Source organism: Dromaius novaehollandiae, chromosome 9 (genome assembly GCF_036370855.1).
Source record: "Dromaius novaehollandiae isolate bDroNov1 chromosome 9, bDroNov1.hap1, whole genome shotgun sequence".
Classification (NCBI taxonomy): domain Eukaryota; kingdom Metazoa; phylum Chordata; class Aves; order Casuariiformes; family Dromaiidae; genus Dromaius; species Dromaius novaehollandiae.
This window is the reverse complement of record NC_088106.1, coordinates 6,091,595-6,116,004: the sequence shown is the minus strand read 5'-3', so window position 1 is coordinate 6,116,004 and position 24,410 is coordinate 6,091,595. Positions and strand designations below refer to the sequence as shown.

The following is a 24,410-nucleotide window of genomic DNA, read 5'->3' as shown; positions in this document are numbered from 1 at the left end:
TTGGGAATTTTGATGTTGTAAACAAGCCTGTTGATGCTCCAAAGCAGGTGCAGAGAAATGAATGCAGTCTTAGTCACTTTTGGATTTCCTAAAACACACAATTTTTACTAAACCATTGTAGTGGAAAAACATAAGCATTGTTCTGAGCTTCTTGATGTTTTGCAGATGAAACAACATGTTTTGATTATAGAGGAAGCCAGATTCAAACTACATGTATGTTTTAGAGCTGTATTCCTACAAAACTGTAACGTAACTACCAACATTCGGAGCTGCCCCATTGCTCGGCAGGCTCCAGTGCTGCGGGCAGTTGCAGTGGAGTCAACGTTAATTACAAGGAAACGATGTAGATCCAGAGTCAGGCCTACAAAACTGAGCATCCCAGCTATTCACCTGCCTTTATTAGGTCAGTCCCTTTTGTCAATATTTAAGGACTCCCAGAAAAGTGAGAAAACTTTCTACATACCTCTTTCAGTTCACAAAATGCAAACCCTCCATCTCTCTTAGATAAGTCATGGGGCTATAGTGTGTCCAAGGACTTTGTAGAATCCCTTCTACATGCTTGAAAAACATCAGCTTTTGCTATGTGAGAGGGCTGCTGTCCTGTTTATAGACCGTATGCTTGCTATCCTGCTTCTTATTTGCTATATACCAAAAATTTATGGGAGCGTCCTTGAAGGAACAACTGCAATGTGTGAGTAGTGCAGAAACAGTACCTGTGGGAAAACTTCACGTTGCTTTCCCTCAGCAGCACCCTACTCTCGTTTTATCCTCCCTCTCCTTGCTCAGGGATATTTTGCTTCAGTATTTGTGTGTGTTAAATCTTGTGCCTAATCTAAAATCCCCTGTGGTATTTGCAAATTTGAACCCCTTTAGACTCATCCTAATAGCGATACCCTACATGAGTCTTGTATTTTAAGTGCAGAACCTTTCTCTGGTTCAGCTTCCTCTGAATTCATGGGCCAATGATGGCAATCATCTGCCACAGCGTGCTTTTTGCCAGGGAAGGCATCAGTGGTTAAACCCCTTGTTGTATGGGATGTATTCTGAAATGGGACTTGTGGAGGTCTGAGAAGGACTGATTTGGGAGAAGATCTGGGAGGAGAGATCAGGGAAAGGCTGATAACGGCACACACAGTCACACATACGCAAATATAATGCCCTTGCATGGGTGGAGAATGCAGGAAAATCCCTTTCCAGTTCCAAAACCTGTAGGAAGTGAAGAGTTAATGAAGTACTACAGTTATCTAGAATTTACGTACCAGAGCGCGTCTTCAGCAGCTCCTGCTGCGTTACTTTATTTGCCAAAGTTGCAAAGCACCAAATAGAAAATCCCGTTTCCTAGTGGATAGCACTAATAAGCTCGCAGGATCTCGTCTGTGGCGGGCCGGGAACGCGTCGGGTGCTCTTGTCTGCGGCGTAGTGTGCACTGAGGTGGCACCAGGTGGGGAGCTGGAGGTCCCTGGTGGGGTCTGGGGAGAGGACGAGGCAGGCAGTTAGGGGACGGCTGGGCCCCTGGACAGCGATGGGGGTTGTGCCGTTGGCGGCAGCATGTCGGGGTTTGGCCGCCCAGGTTTCTTCGTAGAGAGCCAGTGAAATCTGTTGCTGGTGGCTGAGGACAGTTCCAGGGACGTCACCACGTCTAGCACTGAGTACGAGAAGGCGACGTTAGAGGTGGTGGGACACCGGGGCTCTGCACCTCGCCTGCCCTGTGCGCAGCCGCAGAGAGCTCAGCACTGCTTTCGGCTCTCTTCATTTTCTGGGGATAAGCACGCTCATTCCTAGGGGCAGCAGCAAGTGCAACCCCCAGAAGCCGGGGAGGAGGAAAGGGGGACACTTTTATTCCCTTTTTTAGCCCAGCACAACCATGGCAGGGGAAGGTGCTGCTGCACAGGGAGTTGCCGTGTGCTGCGGCAGGACTCGTCGGGGCCGAGCAGCCCTTCCCACACCACCGTTTCTGTTCCAGGCGGAATAGGCGTCCCGTAAAATACAGGTTGCACATAGTCTTGTTTTGCTGGACACTTGCAGCATTTTCCCATCGCGCGCGCAGGGAGCGAATGTCAGTGTTACACCTATTCGCCTGCTCATCCACATTTTTCACTGTGCAATAGAAAAAAAATCCGTGGTGAAGACTGGCTTTCATTTCATCACTTACCTCGCTGCTAGGGACAGTGCCTTTAACTGGTTGTGGGACGGACTGATAAAAAAGTTGCGAGTGTAACACGCGCCCTTAACACATCGTAAAAGGAAGCTAAACCGCTATCGCACATCCTGTCAAAAAAGTCCATGTCAAAATCTGCTCGCTTGCCGGCTTTGGTAGGCAGGGCTCTCCTGCTCGCAAAGGCAGGATTGGGCTCGGTGTTTATGGAGGAGCGGGGAACGGCTCGCAGAAGAGCTGCTTTGGTTTTATAGTCCTGTTCACCCCTGTAAAAGTACAGGTGTGGATTACACCATAAGTTTTCCTTTTCTACTGTCAGGATTTATCTATGTAAAATATAAACAAGATATTTCTGATGTTTGTCTCCTACAAATTTATATTTCTATAGGTACGTTTGTTTGTGAAACTTATAATTTGATTAAGCAGGAGTTTAACTGAGATTTTCTTAACTGAATAATATGACTGTTAACAGATCTTTAAAACAGATTTTTGGACTAGATATTAAAGACATAAAACCTGTAGTCCTTACTCCATCTCTGCTTGGGCAAAAGTCCTTTCAGTGCCCGTGGCCCAACAGCTGTGATAGATTAGGTCAGCTAGCTGTATTTTGCAATAATTTACCATTACAAGGATTGAATTCTTAGGAAAAGATTGCCCCAATACAGCAAAGCGTTCAGAATAAAACCTTAATTGATTTCTTAAAATAAAATCGTACTTAGTAGATTGATTGCAATGAGGGTTCCAATGCAGGAATAATGTGTTGTTTTTGTTTCAATTTTGCTCCCAGTTCCAATTGCCTGATCAAAGAATTTGGGTAAGTTCATTGCTTATATTTTTGATTTAATCATTGTGAAGTAAATTGCATAAGGAAAATATGATATGAAAGGTAACTTACCACACAGTTATGGAGCATGCCACGCTTTCCTGCAGAATGTTGTAGCTGTAGTGGATGATATTCTGTTATGTCAAATTGGCTTTATTTTTGCCTACCTAACCCTGCAGTTTTTATTTGTTGAAGGCAATGGGAGCTTTACCTCAGTAAGGGTTTCAAAATACAGTTTTTGTTTATATTTAACTGAAACCGTTCCAAGCTGTTTGCTTCAGAGGTTGGAGAGAAAATTTTCAGGCTGAAATCTTATTAGATTGCAATAGTTATAAATATTTAATCTGCATTCTAGACATTAAAATACAGAGACTCGGAGGACTTCATGTTTCTGTCTCATATTGACTTCAGTGGGAGTTACTCACTTTAATAGCTTTGAAGTTTTGAGCTTAATTGCTCTCTGCTGTACTTAAAGCACAAATAAAACATCCATTTATTTGCAGTGTTTGGGTCAAATTTGTCCTGTGTGTACACTTACATAGCCTCCCCCTATGCGAACAGAAATTGTGCTTTTAGCATCCATGGGATAAATTTGAGCCTACTCTTCTATTTTTATAAAATGTTATTTTTAATATGCCTAAATTGTTCATAAAAACATGAGCCTCAGCAACTGCTTTTGCAGATGTAACTCAAATAACACAGTGTTTTGCTCGTACACTGCTGGCTTTTCAGCTGCTGTGCTGAACCCATAAATACTTGTCCCATATTTTTCCCAACCTCACAGCTTCAGGCTTCGGGGAGAAGAGCTGGAGCCAGTCCACTGTGGCTCTAGTCCTGACTCACTCTTGCTCCGTCACTCACAATGAGACATGGACAAATTTCACAACGTGAAGCCAGAATTTCATAGAGTGAGATCTGAGATCTCTGTGCATCCTTCCACGTGTACGTCTCTGTGCAGGATTAGTGCAGGAGTGCTTAAAAAAGGCACTGCACGTGAAGGTGGGTGCTGATCCCAGCACTCCTCAGCATGCCTGTGCAGCGCGGTTCAAAAGCCATGCTGGACCATCACTTTCCTTTACATACACATGGCTTTAAACTCCCCTATTTTCTACCTGTAAACTGATTATTTATGCAGCTGTATAATTTGCGCTAGGATCCTGAGCTGACAGGTGTGAAGCAGGCACCAAAGGCCTCCTGCAAACACCGGTAGACCCTGAGTGAACTCAATGATGGAGAAGCATCTGGGTCAGTAGGGCAGTGAGTTTGCCACGTGCAAACCCATTCCCAGGGCGCAGGCCCGGGCGCCCGGCAGTGTGAGCGGGGACCCACAGCCCCTCTCACGGGGGCGAATGCCTCAGCACCAGGAAAACAAGCAGAGGGAAAGCTGGCAGGTATTCTTCTCAGTAATTCTGAACAAGCCTCGGACAATAAACAGGTATGAACTAGGGTTAGATGTCAAAGCTGGAGAGCTCACAAGTGGTTCCCAAACATTTTCTTTGCAGTATAGTGTATTCAGCATAGCACTATCCAGGGGCTGTGGAAGGATTTGGGATTTGGCGTGCACATCCTGGATCCACTCCTCTTTCAGAAAACCGCTCTGTTTTGGGATAATTGTGAAGCTGCAAAACACAGTGCAGTCTGTTTCTTCTGTCTGCTTTCACTGATATTGGCTTGGTCCTCAAATTTCCGTCATCCTGCTTTTTTTGTTTGTATATATATCTCCTGGCCATGCTAGCGCTTGAGCAGCTGCAGTAAAAATAAGTATTTAAAGCATAAATTGTCTAGAGGAGGAGGCTGCTTCATGGATGAATCTTCATCTTGAAAGATTTGAATATGTCACGTGAGCCTTTCTGTCTCAATTCACAGTTAAGTGTGCCATCGATTTCAAGATTATCTCAGATTGTTTTTCATTCTTTGGCAGCAACTCCATAGTTCAGATCAATGAGAAACACCCTCTCTTCAATGGATCACGATTTATTTAGTCTGTACACTCTATCATCCTCTTCTGGTCCCATCAAAAGAAGGTTACTATAACGAGGTTCTTGAATTAGATTCAGACTTCATTTGCGATAGCTTTATGGAGACTCATTGTAAATAATTAAAATATTTTTGCAAATGAATGAAAACAAATTTGGTGAGTGTATTAGCAAAGCATTTATATTACTTATTCTAAGGCAGGATCCACTCCGTCAGATCAGCTTAAATCCCCACCAGCTGTATTAATATGAATAGAGTTGTTCTAGATCTACACTAGAGATCAGCTTGAGTTTCTCACTACTGTTTCATGAAGTTCAGCCACATGTGACAGGTCCTTTGGACATGAGTAAAGCTCAGCCAAGTTGCACGGCTAGATGTTCAGATGCATGGAGTTACAACAAGACAAATTCGCAAGTCATAATTTTTAGAGGAAGCATTATAACTTGCATTGGGGAGGAAGAAATCCTGAACTTTAATAGTAGGGTTTTTGAGACTTCTCTAAATAACACTAGTAAAAATAGAAAACAAACATATGAACAATTTTTCCCATGAGTTATGGCCATAAAGTCAGTTGTTTTTACGATAATAGCATTAAAGGAGTCTAGTTTGTAAAACATTAGGTCATGTAATTCATGACATTGTCTGCTAGATTATTTCATATCATCAGGTTATTCTTAAAAAACAGCAACAACAAACCTTGCTTATTTATGTCACTTTTTCTTCGGTTGGTTAATAAATTTTAAGATAAATATCCAAAGCCCCTGTTGATGATATCTTGCCTGTTGAAATGTTTATAAATACTTGTTTTAGCCGATTATGGTAATGTCTGCATTTCTGAGTCTGAGCTGGGGAATTGTGACTACATATTAGTTTGCGTCAGTCGGAGGTTAATAGCCTCTGAGGGAGCAGGAGGGAGGTGGGGGTAAAGCTGCTTCCTTTTCCAGACATCTGGACGCAGATAGAATCAACAACTCTCATATGTAAATCAAAAGTTACTGTTCTATATAAAATGCTGTCATTCACTGATCTCAGATTAGGAGCAGATATTACTTGTCCAGAAGGCAGTAACTTTATGTAAAAATGCGTAATGCAATCCTCTCGCTCTTCTACCTCCTTGGCGACCTTTCTCCGTGGACGTGGCAGCTAGACTAATGCCATCCTCCGGGTCAAACCGTGCTTCCCCGCCCGGGTCGCTGCCGCCCCGTGTCCCCTTTGGGGATCACCTCAGCCCTTACGCTCTCAGCCTCGGCTGGGGCTCAGCCCCCTCCTGAAAGCCGTGCTAAGGACCGGGCCAGCTTTTCGGGCTATAAACCTGGCCCCAAGCCTAAGCCTCAGCTCCTGGAAGAAGTCCTTGGAGGCCTTGCATGCAGAGGCCAGGCCAGGCAGCTCTGAAGGCATGGTTTTACCTTGAGGGCGTGCACCTAACACGTCTCGGAGAAGAAATGCCAGGCTGAAAACAGGTGACGATGAAAGGGCTGCCAAAACTCATTTCCCATATGATAACGCATGGCTCAAGGGAGCCAGGTGGAGGCAATCTTACTAGTCTAATTTTTGGCAGCGGAGGACTTCAGCCTAGAAGGAGATTTTGGATTACAGGCTGGAAGAGGCAGTTCTTTCCTACGAACACCCACCTTTCTTCTAAGGACAAATGCTACATCTGACAGCTTGGCCCAGTTCTGTGGGTTGCTGAGCATAGTAGCATCTCCACAGTTAAGGCTGAGGTCAACACAGCTCCTGTGGAGGCAAAGAGGTCAGCACAGCTCCTGTGGAGGCAAAGAGGTCAGTACGGCTCCTGTAGAGGCACCTGGTTCTTTACAAGTCAGTAATGAGAGTGTTTTGAAGGAGTAAGCACTACTTTGGTTTTGTGTTTCAACTGAAGTAGGGCTTCGTACCCAGAACTCTTAAAGGAACTAAAGCTTTCATTGTGTAAGAGGGGAAGTCACCTCTCAGGTTATTAATTAGCTAAAAAAAAACAGGAAAAGAATACATTAGCAATTTTTACTGTCATTAAAGATTATCACCAGATCTGCCTAGGGTTCTCAGTGGGATATGAGCTGCTAAATATATTTGTAAACACTGTAGGAAGGAGAGTGAGCAGGCAAACAGCAGAGTTTGCAGCTGTTTATTTAGAGTAGCCAAAGCTGACCGTGAAGATTTTGCAGGAGAATCACAGAAAGCTGAGTCACTGGGGATTAAAATAGCAATAAAATTCAGTGTCAGTAAGTAGCAAGTAATACAGAGGGGAAAGTGTATCTCAACTCGTATCATTCAGGAAAGAGATCCTGGAGTCAATAGTTCTATGAAAATATCATCTCAGTGCTTAGCAGCGAGGAATTGAAAACATCATTATGTTATATTGCTTTCAGGTCTTGAATACAGCTGAAGTCCCTCTCTAAAAGGATATAGCAGAATTAAAAAAGACACAGAAAAGTGCAACAATGAGCATCAGAGGTATGGAATAGCTTCCATACAAAAAGAGACTAAGTAGGTTTTGATTTTTCAGCTTGGAAGAGAAGTGCCCGAGGGAGCTGTGGCACACTTCTCCGAAACCGTGAATGGCGTGCAGAACCTGAATGGGAAATGGCTATTCATTAGTTTTTACAATACAAAAAAATGAGGGGCGCCCAGCTGAATTATGAGGCAAAAGGCTTGAAGGGAAGAAAAGCTAGTATCTTTTCATATGCGCCTAATTAAATCGGTGAACTTCTTGACAAAAACATAAATGGAGTCAAAAAAGGGTTAGCCAAATGAATGGGAGCCGCAGCCTCCGTTAGCCATTAAGTGCAGTAAGCAAGACGCAACGTCCAATTAAAGTTCTTATACTTGCAGTTCTTTTAATTTGAGGCTTCGCAGTCTGTTGCTCGCCTAAGTTGCCTGAATCTGCCTCATTGGTGACTTTCAGCCTTCTGGGAAAGTCTGCCTTTCCCTGCTACCGCCGGTAGCTGCTTGAACCCTTCGGTCCGCTTTTAACGGAGCTTTGTGTGGCGGAGCACCCGCTCCGGCGTGGGACGGGCGACCCTCGCAGAGATGCGGTGCTGCGCCAGAGCAAGCCTCGGGCTCTAAGGGAGAGCGTCCCGACGGCTCCGCGGGCGCTTTTAGCCCCGTTCTACCAGGGCTGCCTTCTGGGAAGCGGAGAAAAGGGCCTCTCCTCTGCCCGTGCATTTAAAAAAAGAATTTGTTGCCCTCACTATTAAGAAAATGGCCTGATTTTGGTCTATCTTCGGCAGATAGTAGCTGCTATGATTATACAGGCAATAGTGGAACAGGACTAATTCCCATCCGTAAAGACTCGGGGCCACACGCTTCCCTTTGTTGCTGGTGCAATTCTTGAAAATTAGAAATCATACCAGGTAACTAAGTGGATCAGTCCTAAAAAATAAACAATAGTAATTCCTATGGTGAGAAAGGTATTTTTGGAAAGCTAGTAATACTTTAAGATAATTGGAAGTGCTTGTATTTCCTCTGAATGACGGATTTAAGATTAGATCCTGATTTCATACTTATTTTGGGACTGATATAATCCTGCAGGAATTTTTGCAGTTACTGCTGACCTACATCAGTGTACACTGGAGAAGAATCAGTCTCAATTTCTCCTCTGCAAAATCCTGAAAATAATAATAAAAGAATAAGCATGACTAAGCCATTTTAAATGTAAGGGGGAAAATAGTTTCTTTAATGTATTACTGTAGGGAGACATGTGCATGAGAAACGGTGATCCAAAAATGATTTAAAACCACTAGATAATGAAACTGACTTGAATATTAAATATACATAAATAAAACATTTATTATACTTCTTGATGCCCTTATTATTCTTCACCATAAATATGTGCTATCATAACCCATGCACTGTCTTGTCACTGCTAATCAGCCTGAAGGCCAAAGGTCATTTTTCATTCAAACCATTTATTTTCCGCAACTGCAGAACAGAAGGATGATTTCTTGAAGGGAACAATTAGAAGGAATTAAAGGCAGCGGAAAGCCTATCATAAAAGCTTTAAGGATCAATTCCATCTAAAGACAAATATGATACCATATAAAAATAAATATATGATAATGCCGAGTTGTACAGGTTGATAATGACATCTCTCGGCTGAGATAGAATTACCTCCTATCCCAGCAGCATCATCATTACATAGCTCACGCCTGTGATCAGTACGTGTCAAAATCCTTCATATTGACAAATGTGCTGTCCGCTTGCATCTGTGGAGAATGTTTTAGCAGCTGAGTGATTATGAATCAAAGCCCAGAGCTTACAGCCCCTACTGCCTTGCAATGCTTTCCCATTTGTTGCCTGACAAGTAAATGTATCTTGACTTCCCTCTGAGATTTTTTTTTTTTCGCACCGTGTTTGATGAAAGACATTTGGCAAATTGGCAGTGGTACCCTGTACATTGCAATTTGTAGTCAGCATTAGGAGTCTGAGCATGAAACGAGAGGGCAGGCTGCAGGCGAAAGGGAAAAAAAATGCAAGCCCAGAGCTAACCTGCACGTGAATAGTCATTTCAGGAGACAAACACGCAATTCTTTTCATTAAAAGCAAAAAAAAAAAAAAAAAAAAGAGCCGTCTCTGGCAGATTTTAAAGAATAGGCCATAAACGTGTCCTCCAAACACTTGGTTAATACCGTAGCTTATTGCAAAGCAGTCTGGTGGCTCGTGCTAGCGCGGGCTCTCCTCTTTGCCGTGCCTATGCTGGGAGAGGCGGCGAGGCAAATCTGCCAGCCTTGCTCCTTCCAGCCAGGACTGAGCCATGGCAGGGCTTTGCCTTTCTTTTAGAAAGCTGTTAGTAAATGCTGGGACGTGAGTTACGGTCAGATTGTTCCTTATCACTTCGGAAGAAATAGATATTTTGGAGTCCAGTGTCGGCATGGCTGAGGAGCATGAGGTGTCTGGGCTTTAACGTAAACCTTGTCCACAAGGTACTTCAGAGGACTCACGCGGTGGTGTTTAGGTGCAGCTCTTGGACTTTTTGGTTTTTTTTGGTGATATGAGTAGGCAAATAGTTATTCTTGCATGTTGGTAGATACAGCAGCAATCTTGGACTCTCCAACTGACAACGTTTGAGGTTTGAGGGCAATTTTTCGTGGTCAATTCCAGACACCTGAAAGGAGACCAATCTTCAGAAATTATTTATTGCCCGCTCCCTGAGAAGTAGAGTCCTTGAAGACACCTAATGGTGAAGAATCAAAAATGGAGGCATCCCAAAGCATCTTTACTAGTTTTGGCCAGCTCATTATTGTATTGAATACTGTGGCTTGGGGTGGGGAAGGCCTCGCACCACCACCTAGGGCATGAGGGAGTCAGAACAGCAAGGCAAAAAAACCTCACATTAGGGATAAGTGAACCACAGAAAGACAGTTTGACAGATCACAGTTCTTTCTGCTGCCAGTTAATTCTAACTAATATTTCAAACAAGGGCATGAACCAAGTAGGCAGGAGCCAAATGACTTTAAGTAACCTTTTTTTTTTTCCCAAATGCAATTTAGAAGAGAATTTGTTTCATTATCATCAGCACCGCAAGGTGTACACTGGGAACGAATTTTGGTAGCACGGCGTTTTTAGAATGCATCATTCTGCTGCGATTCATTGTGTCAGTGAGACCATCTTCTTCAGATTTGCATTTTCTTAGACTGCATATATATTTTTTGTAGTGCATATATGAAAGTTGAATTCTCTTCCCATTGATGCTCATGGCAAAGTTCAGCTGATTTTGGTGGGAAGAGGATTTGACTTCACTGCAACTCTCCTATTGTATTTACTGGATCACTTCTGGTTGGGGAGTTTCCTTACACAGGGTTTGCAAGCAGCTGAAGGTAGAGCAGGAATATTAAGACATTGTAGGAAAACAGGGTGTAGCTGGTAATACAAACAAAGAGCACCAAAAGCACAGAATCTTTGTTTTTTACGGATTTATCTCATAGCGTTTGTCTTTGATGTGCAAGAAGACTTGATTGAATGGCTGGACATGGCTGGGACCTTGTCGGAGCCTCTCTGGATCTGCCTTGTTGCAGCCTTTGGTTCAGCTGCAGTATTTATAAGATCTTTGTCCCTGCAAGATTTTTTTTCTTTTTTAACCAAACCTGTAGGAATTGAATTGTTGAGATCTCTATATTTCCGTTGAATTTGGTTAAAAATGGCCAATGGCTTTAGTAGGTGGGATGAGCAGAGGCATATATGTGCACACGTTTACCCACACACGTGCACACACAGCCCCATAGAGCATGACTGCATAAACTGTATTTCCATAGAAGCTGAAGCTTAAAAATATAAAAAACCAAACACAAAAAAATTCAGATTTTGCATGGAAGCAGCTTTCCATGCTAGCTATTAGGAGAGAAGCTCTGCCACGTGCAGGCCTTGCCAGAGCAATGGCTCTGCTTTTCTAAAAATCACAGGAATTATTCAAAGTGGGCCATTGTGGCCACCATTTTTCCCCATTTGCAGAGTAACTTTTTGAACAGCAACCATCCATTTGCCTTTTTGCTGTCTCAAAACTACATGGCGTTTGTATTTAGGGCTCTCCTGGAGGGAAGAACGCCAAAGCCGTGTTCGCCGTGACGAGCTCTGTGTCGTTTTCTCTTGCAGATGTCGGCTATCGAAAACATGGCTGAGAAGCTGGAGAGTTTTAGCGCCCTGAAGCCAGAGGCCAGCGAGCTGATCCAGTCGGTGCCGTCCATGTTCAACTTCCGAGCCCCTCCGAGCGCCCTGCCGGAGAACCTGCTGCGCAAGGGCAAGGAGCGCTACACCTGCAGGTGAGGGCAGCGCAGCCCCGCTCGCAGGAGCTCGGTAGCCGGTGAAACACGGAAAGGGTTTTGGTCTGCGGTTTTTACTTCTTTATTTTTTGTTGTTATCAAATAAAGAATTTGCCCTGTGTCATCCCAGTTTGGTAAGTGAGGCTGAAACTATTATATGAACAATTTCTTCCCAAATTTGCTCATCACCGTCATATTAATGAGTGTTCTCTCATTATTACTTTTTCGATCATATACTGCAGAAATGTTTTCCTCTGGCTTCTGCCTTTAATGTCCAAAGAGATCAGTGATAACATGCCTGAATTATTAGGACGTATGTGTGCAGACTTCAAATATGGTGAAGACAGTTATTGTAAAAGCCACCAAAATGAATTGCGGCTTTGTCAGCAAGAGTAGAATTAGCTGCATGGGTATTTTGAAGGCTTATACATCATGGTGAAAAAAAGTAGATAGGATGTTAAAACTAAAGGCATGCAATCTCCAAAGTCTTCATGTGGAGCAACCGCTACCCTTGTTCACTTGAGAGTGAGTTGTGCGTGCTCTGTCCCCACACAAAAATGGGCTGGATGTGATTAATAGAACTGGGCCAGTTATAAGCTGAATGTTAATGTTTTACTTAAAGGGAGAGTGTAGAGCTCAAGATAATTTTTTTTTTTTTTGGCTATTATTGTTCCTGTGACATATTATCGACTTTGGAGAATGGTTTTTAAATTGCATTATTTAGGTCTCTATATCATCTCCAGCATGCTCAGTCATTTGACACTGGTGTATCACTTTATCTGATCTTTCTGGAAACATGTCACCTTCTTTCAAGACATGTTGTTATAGAAACATACCTTGATGGATTAGGTCTTTGAATCTTGTCTGGTCTGATCCTATTCAATGCACAGAATGATGTCACGTTTGCTGACACGGAGAATGAGTTGAAAGATTTGAAATCTGCTTACATCGAGCCAGAAATCCAAGGCTTTAATAATGGGGTTTCATGATTCCAAATCCGAATATGACAGAGAAGCTTTTAGTGAGCTTCGAAATTTTGGGCGATCTTCAAAACTAGTTTGTGTTTTCATGTATCACTTGCTTATGCACAAGAAAAGCCAGTAAGTGCCAGCAATTCAGATTCCGTGCATAAGGTCACACGTGTGTAAACATGCACACACACACATATAAGCTTATGCATGTGTCAGTCACTTTTGATTTGCTGAATTATTTGCTGAGTGCTTTTACTGCAGTGTTATGATACCAAAGCAATGCCAATAGTACCATGCATTACTGACTAAATTTGGGCTATGCATCTAGTGCAGCTCAGACCTAAATGGAGCCAGCAGAGGTTGCATTATCTTATCAACCGTTTTCTCATCACAGATACTGTGGCAAGATTTTCCCAAGATCTGCAAACCTAACACGTCACCTGAGGACGCACACTGGAGAGCAGCCCTATAGGTATAACCCTGCCTTGTGTGTGTGGTTGCGTGAATAAAGCGAGCAAAGCGAGCGCATGAGTCTTCAGTAGCCACCTTCTCTGTCAGCTCCAGCACTGATTTATTAACAGCCTATTGACACTAGGGATGGCTTTGTGGCTGACATCAGTGAATTTTGGGACGAAAGGCCAGTGCCATTGGGAAAGGCACGTTCCCACGGCTAGGAAGCTTGTGCTTGGGCTCCCTCGCGCTCGCTGCCGTGTCTAGGTGTGTGCACATGTTGCCATGGCTCCGGCGTGACTCACTGGTGTTTATTTAGCTGTGGCGATGTTTTCGCGAATCCGAGCATTGCAAGACAGATTTTTGGAGTTACCAAGATAAATCCCAGTGATGTAGGCGGACACATTATGTTTAAATAGCTTTGGAAATCTCCACTCTACCCACCATTGTGTTCCAGTTTCCTACTAGAAAATGGGCGAAGCCTGCTGAACAGGGTTTGGTGGGGATTAATAAGTGTCCATGAAACTCTTTGCGTGTTTAGGGGAATTGCTCGCTGTTTATTATCTGATTTTTCTTTTGTTTACACAAGTTTTTGTCAGGAGAGGTACATGGATTTTTCTGTTGATTGAGAAATGTGATGCTCCTTACTGACTAAGCTGTTTTCCCAGTTAAACGCACCATAAAAATTTTATTCCTTGTAGGAAAGTAAAACTATCTAAGAATCCTGCTACGGGGACATTGGCAGACGTGGCAATTTGCCTTTGCTTTGAACAGACCTTTCTATGCTTGTCTAAACAGGGGTAGCTGTATTCCAAGCTGCTCTTCGGTGGTGGAGCTGCAGAGAAGGGGGAAGGTTTTGGTTGTAGCTTGTAAAATTTGGGGGGCTGATAAGTGCCGTAGCAGTACTCGTACGCTGCCCTCACTCCCCAGTCGCCCCGTGCCTTCACAGCGCCTGTCCTTGCCTCGCAGAAGAGCTGGCACTTTTCAGCTGTCACAGTTGAAGGGATTTTCAGCAGAGCTCATGATCACGTTGTCCTTACAGAAACCTTCTTGTAAGAGCTCAGTGGTGTTAGTCGCAGCCTAAAGTCGGGTGTTTTGTGAATCACTGCTTTCTGAAAGATTCCCGTTACTGTTGTTTATTTGTTTCCTGCCTAATGTGGATCCTTTCTGAGCTCTCCCTGATTAACCCCGACCTACCTTGATAAGGCTGTGTAAGGGGCATTAGTGTCCAGGACAGCTACGTACAGGCAGAAATGAGTGTAGAAGCTTTACTGCATTGAAAATGAAAGATGAACTTGAATCAACTGGAAGGAAGCCAGTTCATGTTCCAGTAAAACAAATGCACAAATTTATGCATTTTATGACCTGTAAAGAGCAGAGTAAGCTCATTGTTTGCAAGGAAACAATATGGGTTTTTTGGGAAGTCTCTTTGGGAAATGGGATTCACATCTAATTTTATTCAGGAGAGGTCTTGATCCATGTTATACTTGTCCACTGCATAAAAGCCAGGAACGATTAGTAGCATAATGGACAATTTCAGCACTAAAAAATTGACATCATTGACAGTGTAAGAGACATGTTTTGAAGTATGGGAAAAGTAGAAGATTGAAAAACTAGAGTGATGAAGACTATTGGCTAGTTGCCAACAAGAGAATTTGGAATAGTTATGGTATGACTTAGTAATGGCTTAAAGAGCAATACAGTAAAGGCTTTAGGGACTCCAAATCACTGCAGAGTATGAAAATTGATGCCTCTGGTACCAGAGTGATAGACTAAACTACTCACATTGGCACAGTATTAAAGATTGGGATTGTTTATTGCTGGTTTTTGCAAGATAACCACATTTCCTCTGGGATTAGCAATCGAGCAAGCTAATTCCTCAAAAAAAGATTTAATCACACAGTATAATTTAGAATAGGAAAAGAAATAGCCCTTTTTACCTTATTTGAGCATTAGAAAGGATCTGTTTCATGTGTTTTCCAGAAGTGTTTAATTGTATTGTATTGGCAGCACATGAAACAATAGAGTTATTGCTCTACTGTTTTCAAACTTCCCAACTTTGCATGCAACAGTTTTAAAAACATGGGAATCAATTACCCTAGGTAATTTGATGCAATTAACTCTGAAATATTATGCTTCTTCCTAAATGAATATTTAAAATATAAAGATGAGTGTGAATTAAAGCTGAAAAAAGCCAATTGTAGAAGTGACATCTCCATTCCAAGAGCACAGCTCTTCAGCTATTTGGGCAAAATATCTCTTCATTTCAGGGAGGGCTTCGCCTGCATAGCCACCAAGAGACTGCAGCTGAGCACTGACTCTGATTGCGCTGCGTGTCTCTGAGGACAGATCTTGCATTTCCAGCTACTGACAAACCCCTTTCTCCCTACCTGTTTTGTTTTTTTTAGATGCAAATACTGTGACAGGTCTTTTAGCATATCATCTAACCTGCAGAGACATGTCCGTAACATCCACAATAAAGAGAAGCCCTTCAAATGTCACTTGTGTGACAGGTGTTTTGGTCAACAAACCAATCTTGACAGACATCTAAAAAAGCACGAGAACGGCAACATGTCTGGTAGGTATCCCTTTTGCCTTTCTGTCGCACTGTACGTGCAGCCAGCGCCCCTGCACATGGGCTTCCTCTTCGCTCTCAATACTGCCCTCGAACACCAAGTGTGTATAGGCACAAGTAGTCCTGCGTTGTCTGCTCCAATAAGCGGATTTTTGGAAAATATGTAAATGTATAAGCTCTGCTGACAATTAAAGACCTTTAACAATCCCAGCATAAACTCTGTCCTTGCATAACTTAATACAACTGGATGATGTCTTTTCCTTTGGTTTTAATTAAGCCAAGCATAGCGTTTTGAGAACAGCCTGGCAAAACTGGTTTCAGCCCATCTCCCCAGTCACTTGGCTCTCGATAGGAATCCTAGCTTGGGAGTTTTAGGGGGTGCTCTACAAGGTTTTTTTGTCACTCTCTAAAATATCCCAGCTGTCACGACCTGAAAAGAGCTGGTTACTGCGGTGTTGATGCCTCCATAGCCCCCAAGCAAACGGGTCACCTCACAACATCAGCAGGAGCAAGCTGCGGGTTTCTGCGGGCAGCAAAGGCAGTGGCAGGTAGTGAATGTCATTGGTCTGGGTTAGGTGTCTGCAGGGTTTAATAAAAGCACTGCAGTCTTTCCAGTCTACATTTTCCTCCCCTAGAAATAATCAGGTGCATGTACTGAACGCAGAGCTGCCTCTTCGCTGATGCACAGAGAGAGATGTCTGTCGTTGGTCTCTCCAAGTGCTAAATGAATATAGAGTTTGGTGATCATGTCAATGGCTGCTCCGTGTTTTAAGCAAATCTACATAATCAGGAGCTAAAATTAAGTTCCATTTGCTTAGTTTAGTCATTGGTCTAACACAGTTATTGACTGACATTATTGAAGTTGCAAGGTAACAGGAAAGAGATCTTGAAATATATACTTGGCAAAAGCAATTATAAACAATAGAAATGGCACCCAGCATGCAAGCCGTGATTTTGGCTGGACACCAACCTTAGCCCATGGAATAATAATACTTCCCTTCTAATTACAAATTTTACAGCCAAAAGCTGACAGACCATTATGGACAGCTCTCTTGGGGCCTCACCCTTTTTAGCCATCATTTCTTTTTCAGTTTGATTTAAATGGTTAAATGTATAAAATGTAAATGAACAACAACAAATCTGCTGCATTTTACCCTGTTAAGGTACTGCAACATCTTCACCTCACTCAGAACTTGAAAGCACAGGGGCAATCCTAGACGACAAGGAAGATTCTTACTTCACAGAAATTAGGAATTTTATTGGGAACAGCAACCACAGCAATCAATCCCCCAGAAGCTCAGAGGAGAGGTAAGTTGTGACTGGTTGTCCTTCGCATGGTGGCACTCTCCCTTCTCCAGTTTGGCTTGCTATTGAGCTTGGTTTTTTCACTTTTAATGCCGTGTTGGACCAGAGTGATTTTAGCAACCTGGTTGCTTCAGTCTTCACGTAAGCATCTTCTGAAAAGAAATGTGTTGATTCCTTCCCCATCACGCACGAGCATATTCCTGGAGGCAGAGGTTGAACAGGAGGGTGCTGCAGCCATCAGCGGATTTCTCCTGGTATCAGAAGCTCTCGGTTTAACATTGCTGTGTACCAGCTCTCATTGCTGATTTAAATCTATTAGAAAATTCCTTAGATTTGTATTTGCTGCAGAAGAGCTGAATTCTACATCTAATGGGTAAATGTGAAAGGATTAGAAAGCCTTACAATTTAAATGTAAGTTAAATTCTTAAGAATAAATGAAAGATCACGATTGAAAGTCCTGTCCTGCAAGCAACTAAATACCAAGAAAGATGCTTTCCAGGAAAAAGTCAGTGAGGCTGTTGGTAGACATTGGTAGCTGACAGTACTCTAGCTTGTGAGAGACTTTTTTTAATTAAGTGTACGTGTGGGTTTCAATTCTTCAAAACTAACAGAACTGAGACCACTTATAAATATTTTCAGCTAATAAAAATATAGCCAAGCAGAAAAAGGCTGCTACATAGGTATGCATATTGGCTACACATATTTCTTTGAGACTGGGTATGGGGCTTAGTGTTTTTTGAGCCGATTTGCATTGCATTATCCGCATCAAAAATTTCTTACCGTTAGCAAGAAACTTCGCTGTCTTCTCAATTTCCAGATGTCTTTGTGAGGGAATAAAAATGGCGGACATAACACAATTTCCATGAAAGTATTGGATTAAGTGATTACATGCATATTCAAATTTCATTCCATCTTGATTGGAAATGAGGGCTCGGGATTTTTGTTTTTGCACATCTGGTCTCAACATGTCCTCCAACAGGAAGTCAGCAAAGTGAAAAGGTTGCTGGGTTATGCAGTGTTTCCTTTCTAAATTTGGCACTTCAGACTGCTTTTGATGGATATTTTATCCCTGGCAAATTACTGCATTTGAAAGCATAATTAGAGAATCTGTTTTCTTAATCACATGGCTTTTGTTACTTTGGTTTTAGTCCATCTCCCTTTCATTTCTAGCAGTCTCGATCAAGCATAACTAGCAAGTTGGCAGCCAAAACTATGCTCAACAATTTCTTATATATGTCTATTTAGATAAAAGATGATAAAGGGATACTGCTCTGATTATCTTGGAGGGAGGTGGTTGCCTCAGCTTTCCAGTGTCAGTATAGCCTCAGATTTTTTGATACTGTGATATGAACAGATCATTCCCTGCTAAACTTCTGATAATCAGCTGGAATTTGCTCAGAAAATAGATGAAAGTTTATTGTATTTAGGTAAATGATGCTATCATCTTAGAAGAAACTAGCTTCCACTTATACAGTCTCCGTAAGGAAGTGTATTTGTTATAACGGCAAGTCAAATGTTCAACATCAAATATGTTTCTAACATGGCTCATCCTTATCTTGGGAAAGCTTTTGCTGTGGTCCATATTGTCATGCACAGTTTGAAGCGTGTAGAGTCTAAAGCTAACCATGGGCAGACAATACAGTTTCCATTTTTGTAACTGTATTCCTGGAAGAGTAAGGACCTTTTACACAATTAGAACAATAGATGAATCAAGGCCTCTATATTACGTAAAGCGGCGGACCAGCTACGCCGTTAGTATACATTTGTAGGGCTCCGCTGAATTCAGCCCTTTGATACCACCAGTACCTCTGGCCACAGATTTATCGATGCAGCGACAGTGCCCAGTAGCTTTAGCTCTCATTTAATGCCCTGGACATTATGCTGCTACAGATACGCCGAATCGGGCAGGCATGAGGCCTTTATCAAATGAAATGTAAGCCTCTAGTTCAGCATGGATGTTATGGCATTGATAAATGTCCTGTAGGGAGTAGTTAAGTCGTTGTCTGAAAGCGAAAGACAATGTCGTAATAGTATATAGACCAAACGGTTTTCCACATGCGTATTGCTGTAATTACTCATTCAATAAGAATAAAGATTTCTCACTTAAAATACTGTATGAGGCTAGCGACCTTTCTTTTAGTTACTTCTGGCCCTTCAAATCAGTCAATAACGTGGCTGAGTGTGGAGACAATGTTGAAGACAACTTTTCAGGCCTTCAGCAGAACTCATTTGGGTGCCCACGTATGTCATCTAAAAGCTGGGTTGAGCAGTATGGCTTCCAAACAGATGGTATTGTGAGCAAAACTAATTATGCCTGTGAGTTTGACTCAAAAACTCTGAACACGGTATTGGATGTCATTTTTGAAAATGCCAGATGTGGTTGGCAAAGTTTCTCTGCCCCTATAGCATCTGTTAAAAGTCAGTGAGTTGTTTTGCCTAGACTAGATATATGACTGGAAACATGAGATAAAATGAGAAAATGTGGTATGGGTATCTGAACACACCTCCTAACATATCTGTTAAACGGTAATTTTAGGCTCCCAGGATATCAGGAAAATCACATGCTGATTGCACTGCAATGTGCCACTGATTTTTGAGTGGAATTTTCTACAACACTGCCTAAACATCTGAAGCTAAACAACGTATAAAATAAAGATTTGTCAGGAAATTATGCTATTCTGTTGGAAGATCTTTTTTCATATCTGTCTCATGGGTGCTGAGCTTTCATAACTGATTTTTGATTATTGCATTTTTATTTTGGTACTTTCAGAATGAATGGCAGCCACTTTAAGGATGAGAAAGCCATGGTAGCCAGCCAGAACTCAGATTTGTTGGATGACGAGGAGGCAGAAGATGAAGTAATGATGGACGAAGAAGATGAAGAAACTGAAATTGCAGGGAAAGCAGTCAAAGAACCTGTTACAAGTGACATACATGAGGGGACTCCAGAGGAAGATTACGAGGAAACGAGTACTTTGGACATGAACTGCAAGGCTTCCCCTGGCAGGTTGGTTCCTTCCTAGTATTGGTGCAGTCAATATGTGAAATCCAAACAATAACCCATACAAGAGTGCCAACACCAAAATCTGTTGTGCTGTGGGAAATGGCCCTAAGTAGCTAACTTCCCAGTAACAATAGCAACGCGCATCTGTGTTTTGGTCAATACTAGCCCTATTTTCGGTCTCTTCGTGCAATCTGTAGCCATTAAGAGGAAAAATAAGTTTGCTTAGGGAGCTCAGGTTCAGAGAGAGGCAGGAAATGTTTGTGTGAGATATGTTACCTCTTCCTTAAATCTACCTAGATCTCATACAACGATCTTCTGAAAGGCTGTGGTGAGACCAGAAGAGAGACGGCCGCTCTCTGCTCTGCTCCCACTAGCTACCCTCTCTTTCTTGGAGGAGAAAGTGTAATTTCTTTTCTTTGGTATCATGGTTCCATGGTGCTAAGAGATTTACAAAATTAAAAGAAGAGGATCTGCCTGAGATGTGTGAATAAACAAGATGGGGGGTAGAGGAAACGGAGAGGATCAACCCTAAGGCCTCAGCTGGTTATGGTGCTGGTCACTACCCAAACATGCCTGAGGGTTATATAGCTACAGTGACCGTCCTTAAGAGTAGGCAGGTCTCCCGAATCCCACTGCAGCCCTCCTACCTACCAGGCAGCACTGCAACACATACAATTTTTTTTGAAGTTAATGCAAATGGCAGCAACTTAGAGCAGGTTTGAAAGTCTGAGAATGGTCACGTAACTGTTGTTCGCTGGGGAGCCCGTTACTGCAGATTTAATTGACATTAAAACTCCCTATAACCTCTGTGGTGTTTTTGTAGGTATAAAGAGGATGAGTACAATAAGACTGGACTTTCGGCTTTGGACCACATAAGGCACTTCACAGATAGCCTCAAAATGAGGAAAATGGAAGAAAATCAGTATAATGAAGCTGAATTGGCAGCTTTCAATACTTCTCAGCTGCCAGAGGACTTAAAACAACCGTTGTACAGGAAATCCAAATCCCAGGTAAAAGCTTAACTCCACTGAAATTTTGTTGTCACTAAATACCCGAAGGGTTAAATTACTGATGTGTGGTAGGCAAGGTCATTTTAGCTTCATCAGCAGGGCTCTGCTCCACGTCCATAAAGTTCCCTGAGTGTGTCCTCACCTCACCTTGTTTTTTCCCAAAACAACTGGCGTCCCACGCTAGCCCCACCACACAGACATCATAGGATGAGCTGGTCCCTGGTATCAGAGAGTTTTCCTACTTTTTTACTATTTGTGTTCCTGTTTACCCTCTGCAGAGATGCCGTGATACGAAATAGTCATGTTCTGCTTTCAGACAAACAGTATGGTCAGACTGAAGCTGCTTGCAAGGATACAAGCAAGTCTAGCAAGTCTTCTAGCTGTTTTTTTTTTTTTTTTTAATAGATAAATCTTTTGGATGCTACTGACATCTGGGTAGCATTTCGTACATATTTTTAGAACAAATAAAAAAGGATTTTTTTAGTCTTTTTTAAGAAGGGTCCTGTTTTAAAAAATCACAGAATATGCCCGTAGTGGCAAAGCAAAGCAGAATGTGGTATTCTGTGAAATACAGTTTCAGCCAAAAGATAATGTGGTTCTTCAGGAACATAGCTCTTGAGAAGAGCGTTTTGCACCAAGACCATGAAGGCCAACGCGGCTCAGTTAGCTCGCTTACTACTGAATGCTTTTCAGAGCTTTGTGAATCCAGATGAAAGCAGAAATAATCATTGCTATCAGCGAGTCAGCTGTGTCATGGAAAAGGTTGACAGTGGTTCTACCTAATGGATTTTGTTTTTTTCACTACATTCAGAATATCATCCATGGCCTAAATTTTGTGCTACGCGTGTAGAGCTAGCATGGTTTTAAGTCTAGCTAAGTGCATGTGGACCTGACCTCTCTCTCTCTGCTTTCCCCATGCAGGCGTACGCGATGATGCTCTCGCTCTCCGACAAGGACTCCCTTCATTCTGCATCCCATAGTTCTCCCAATATGTGGCACAGTATGGCAAGAGCTGCCGCGGAATCCAGCGCCATTCAATCCATCAGTCACGTATGACGTTGTGAAGTCTTACCAAGAATGGGACCAAGTCCAAACCAGTAGCATGGCTCTTTCGTATATGACTATTTAAAAGACTGCTGAGCAGAATGCCTTATAAATCTGCAGGGTCACTCATTTAAAGTCTGGTGACCTTAAACTGAATAATTTTAAAAAGAAAGAAACTATTTATTCTCAATATTTTGTTTTGCACAGCAAAGGCAGCTGCTGACTTCTGGAGGATCAATGCGACTTAAAAAAAAAAAAAGTTTCAGTGGATTATGTAAACCGGGGCCAGGAAAAAGTGTCTTCCAGTTCACCCGGCTTTGAGGGGCAGGGGCAAAAGGGTTAAGACTGCATTGATACACACATGGGCACTCCTTTAAAGTAGTAACTGAATTGATTTTCTTTTTGTATAATATAGTTTGACACAGGATTGGGAACAGTTGCTTTTATGTACAAATCTCTTCATTAAAGCTTTATGCATTTTAGCCCTTCAGAGAAAGAAAATAGTTCTGTCGAATGCACACTCTCCATCCTAAATGTAGAAGCAAGTAACAGGGAATGTTCTGTTCTCTCCATAATTCTTTTGCCTTCTCAACTGCATTGTTAAAAAAAAGGAAAAACGAGAAAAAAGAAAGAAAAAAAAAAAGAACTGTGAGAAACAATACATAAGAAGCTTGTGTATATTGTAAACTATGAATGTTCACTACTCCAAGAAGCTAAATCATCCAGATAAATCCGTGAAAGCGCCACGTTCGTCGACAGCACCACTAGTTCCAATCATTGTAAGGAGATTTTAATTTTAGACAATCATGTCGCTATTTTGTTGTATCGTTTCCTTTCCCCTCCCCTCTAATTTCTTCTTTGTGTTGTGTGTACCATGTATTTATTTGTTGGCAAACAATTGTTTGTTGATTAAAATAGCACTGTTCCTATAACAAACAGCACTGCTCCAGTCCCCCACTACTTTATGATGTAGGCACCCATGTACTTCAAAATAAGTGAGGTGAACTGATCTGTGTATATGGGAGTGCAAAACAGTGTTTGAAATTTTCTTACATTCCTCTTTTATTTTATTTTTTCCTTTTAATGAACTAAATAACGAATAGATGCGACTTAGTTTTTTGTAATACAGTAAATTGATTCAATTGTATAAACAGTTATAATTTCTTCATGAAAGCATGATTCTTCTGATTAAAAACTGTACCCAATATTTTATGCTGGTTGTCTGCGAGCTTGTGTGATGTTATGTTCATGTTAATCCTATTTGTAAGATGAAGTGTTCCAAATTTATGTTTAAAAAAATAAATAAATAACGGAAGGTATTCAGTTATTTTTGGGGGTTTTTTTTGGCCTTTAGCGAGGGACCAGATTTATTTTTCCTTTTGTTTATAATCTCATTTTGAAATAATCGGCAAGTCGAGGTACTTTCTTTAAATGCTTTGTACAATGTAACTGTTACGCATTTCAGTACATTACTATGGGAGGATCAACTAAAAAAAAAAAAAATAAAGGACTACAAAACTGAAGGGAGCTTTTTCTTTATTGTTTGGTTTTTTTTATCAAGGTCAGGTTTTCACGTGCAGCCGGGGCAGCCGGGTGCTGCCGCTCCGCCGGCGCGGGTGGTGACCGTGAGCCTGGCGATGGCACGCGGCACGGGGAAGCCTCTCGCGCTTGTGATTTAGGGCCTGAGCCAATATACCACCAGAAGGCTTTAGATCAGTCCTTTAAGCTTCAAAACGCTCCCTTGGAGAAGAGAAATATTTCACTCATTTTGCAGGAGGGACGCCACAAGGTCACATTCGAACGCGGCTGCAGAGCCTCGCGCCCGGCTGGCTCTCGCGCGCAGCCGTGGGTCTGCTCCCGGGGGAGCCCGGGGAGCTCTCGGCTAGCAGCAAACCGCCACGGACTCGCCAGAACTACGCAGGGATGTATATTCAAAATATAAAGCTGAAGTTAAGCCCCGGAATCCGTAGTTAAGAGGCTGTATTAGCCTCCAAATGCAAAAAATGAGCATTTGAGATCTAAAAGCAAAAATCGATGTTTCAGTGTGTGTTCCCTTGGAGGCCGGGGGCAAAATCCTGCTGCTTGTGGCCCAGCAGACCAGTGGAGGTGGGATGCCCAGAAAAAGCTAACCTCAGCCTAGACGTGCGTGTCCCTGTCTTCTCCTACACCCAAGAGAAAGAGAGGGATGGAGACCCCTCCGCAGGAGGCTCCCGCAGCCTCCCGGCGCTCAGCCTCCCCGGCTGCACAAAGCTCTCCTTCAAGTTTAAGTGAGCCCAAAGTGTGGCTTTGGCAAGCTGGAGAGTGGGGTTTTTTTCGCAGCAAGACAAAAGCCTGCTATCACTGG

The 24,410-nt window shown here is 42.5% G+C and overlaps 1 protein-coding gene across 7 annotated transcripts in view; it reads left to right on the top strand.

Moving 5' to 3' along the window:
- The window catches only part of MECOM (MDS1 and EVI1 complex locus), a 363,383-nt gene extending 339,794 nt beyond the window's left edge, over positions 1-23,589 (top strand). For 4 of the 7 annotated variants that reach the window (XM_064516589.1, XM_064516588.1, XM_064516592.1 and 1 more), the window contains 8 exons: positions 2,943-2,969; positions 11,541-11,707; positions 13,073-13,150; positions 15,537-15,706; positions 16,867-17,011; positions 19,779-20,015; positions 20,836-21,022; positions 21,944-23,589. In XM_064516589.1, the coding sequence (XP_064372659.1) occupies positions 2,943-2,969; positions 11,541-11,707; positions 13,073-13,150; positions 15,537-15,706; positions 16,867-17,011; positions 19,779-20,015; positions 20,836-21,022; positions 21,944-22,078 (1,146 nt within the window). In that variant the 3' untranslated portion in view covers positions 22,079-23,589. The remainder of the gene's footprint in view (positions 1-2,942; positions 2,970-11,540; positions 11,708-13,072; positions 13,151-15,536; positions 15,707-16,866; positions 17,012-19,778; positions 20,016-20,835; positions 21,023-21,943) is intronic. The other 3 variants (XM_064516591.1, XM_064516590.1, XM_064516593.1) reach the window with 1 other exon arrangement.
- The last annotated feature ends 821 nt before the right edge of the window (positions 23,590-24,410 follow it).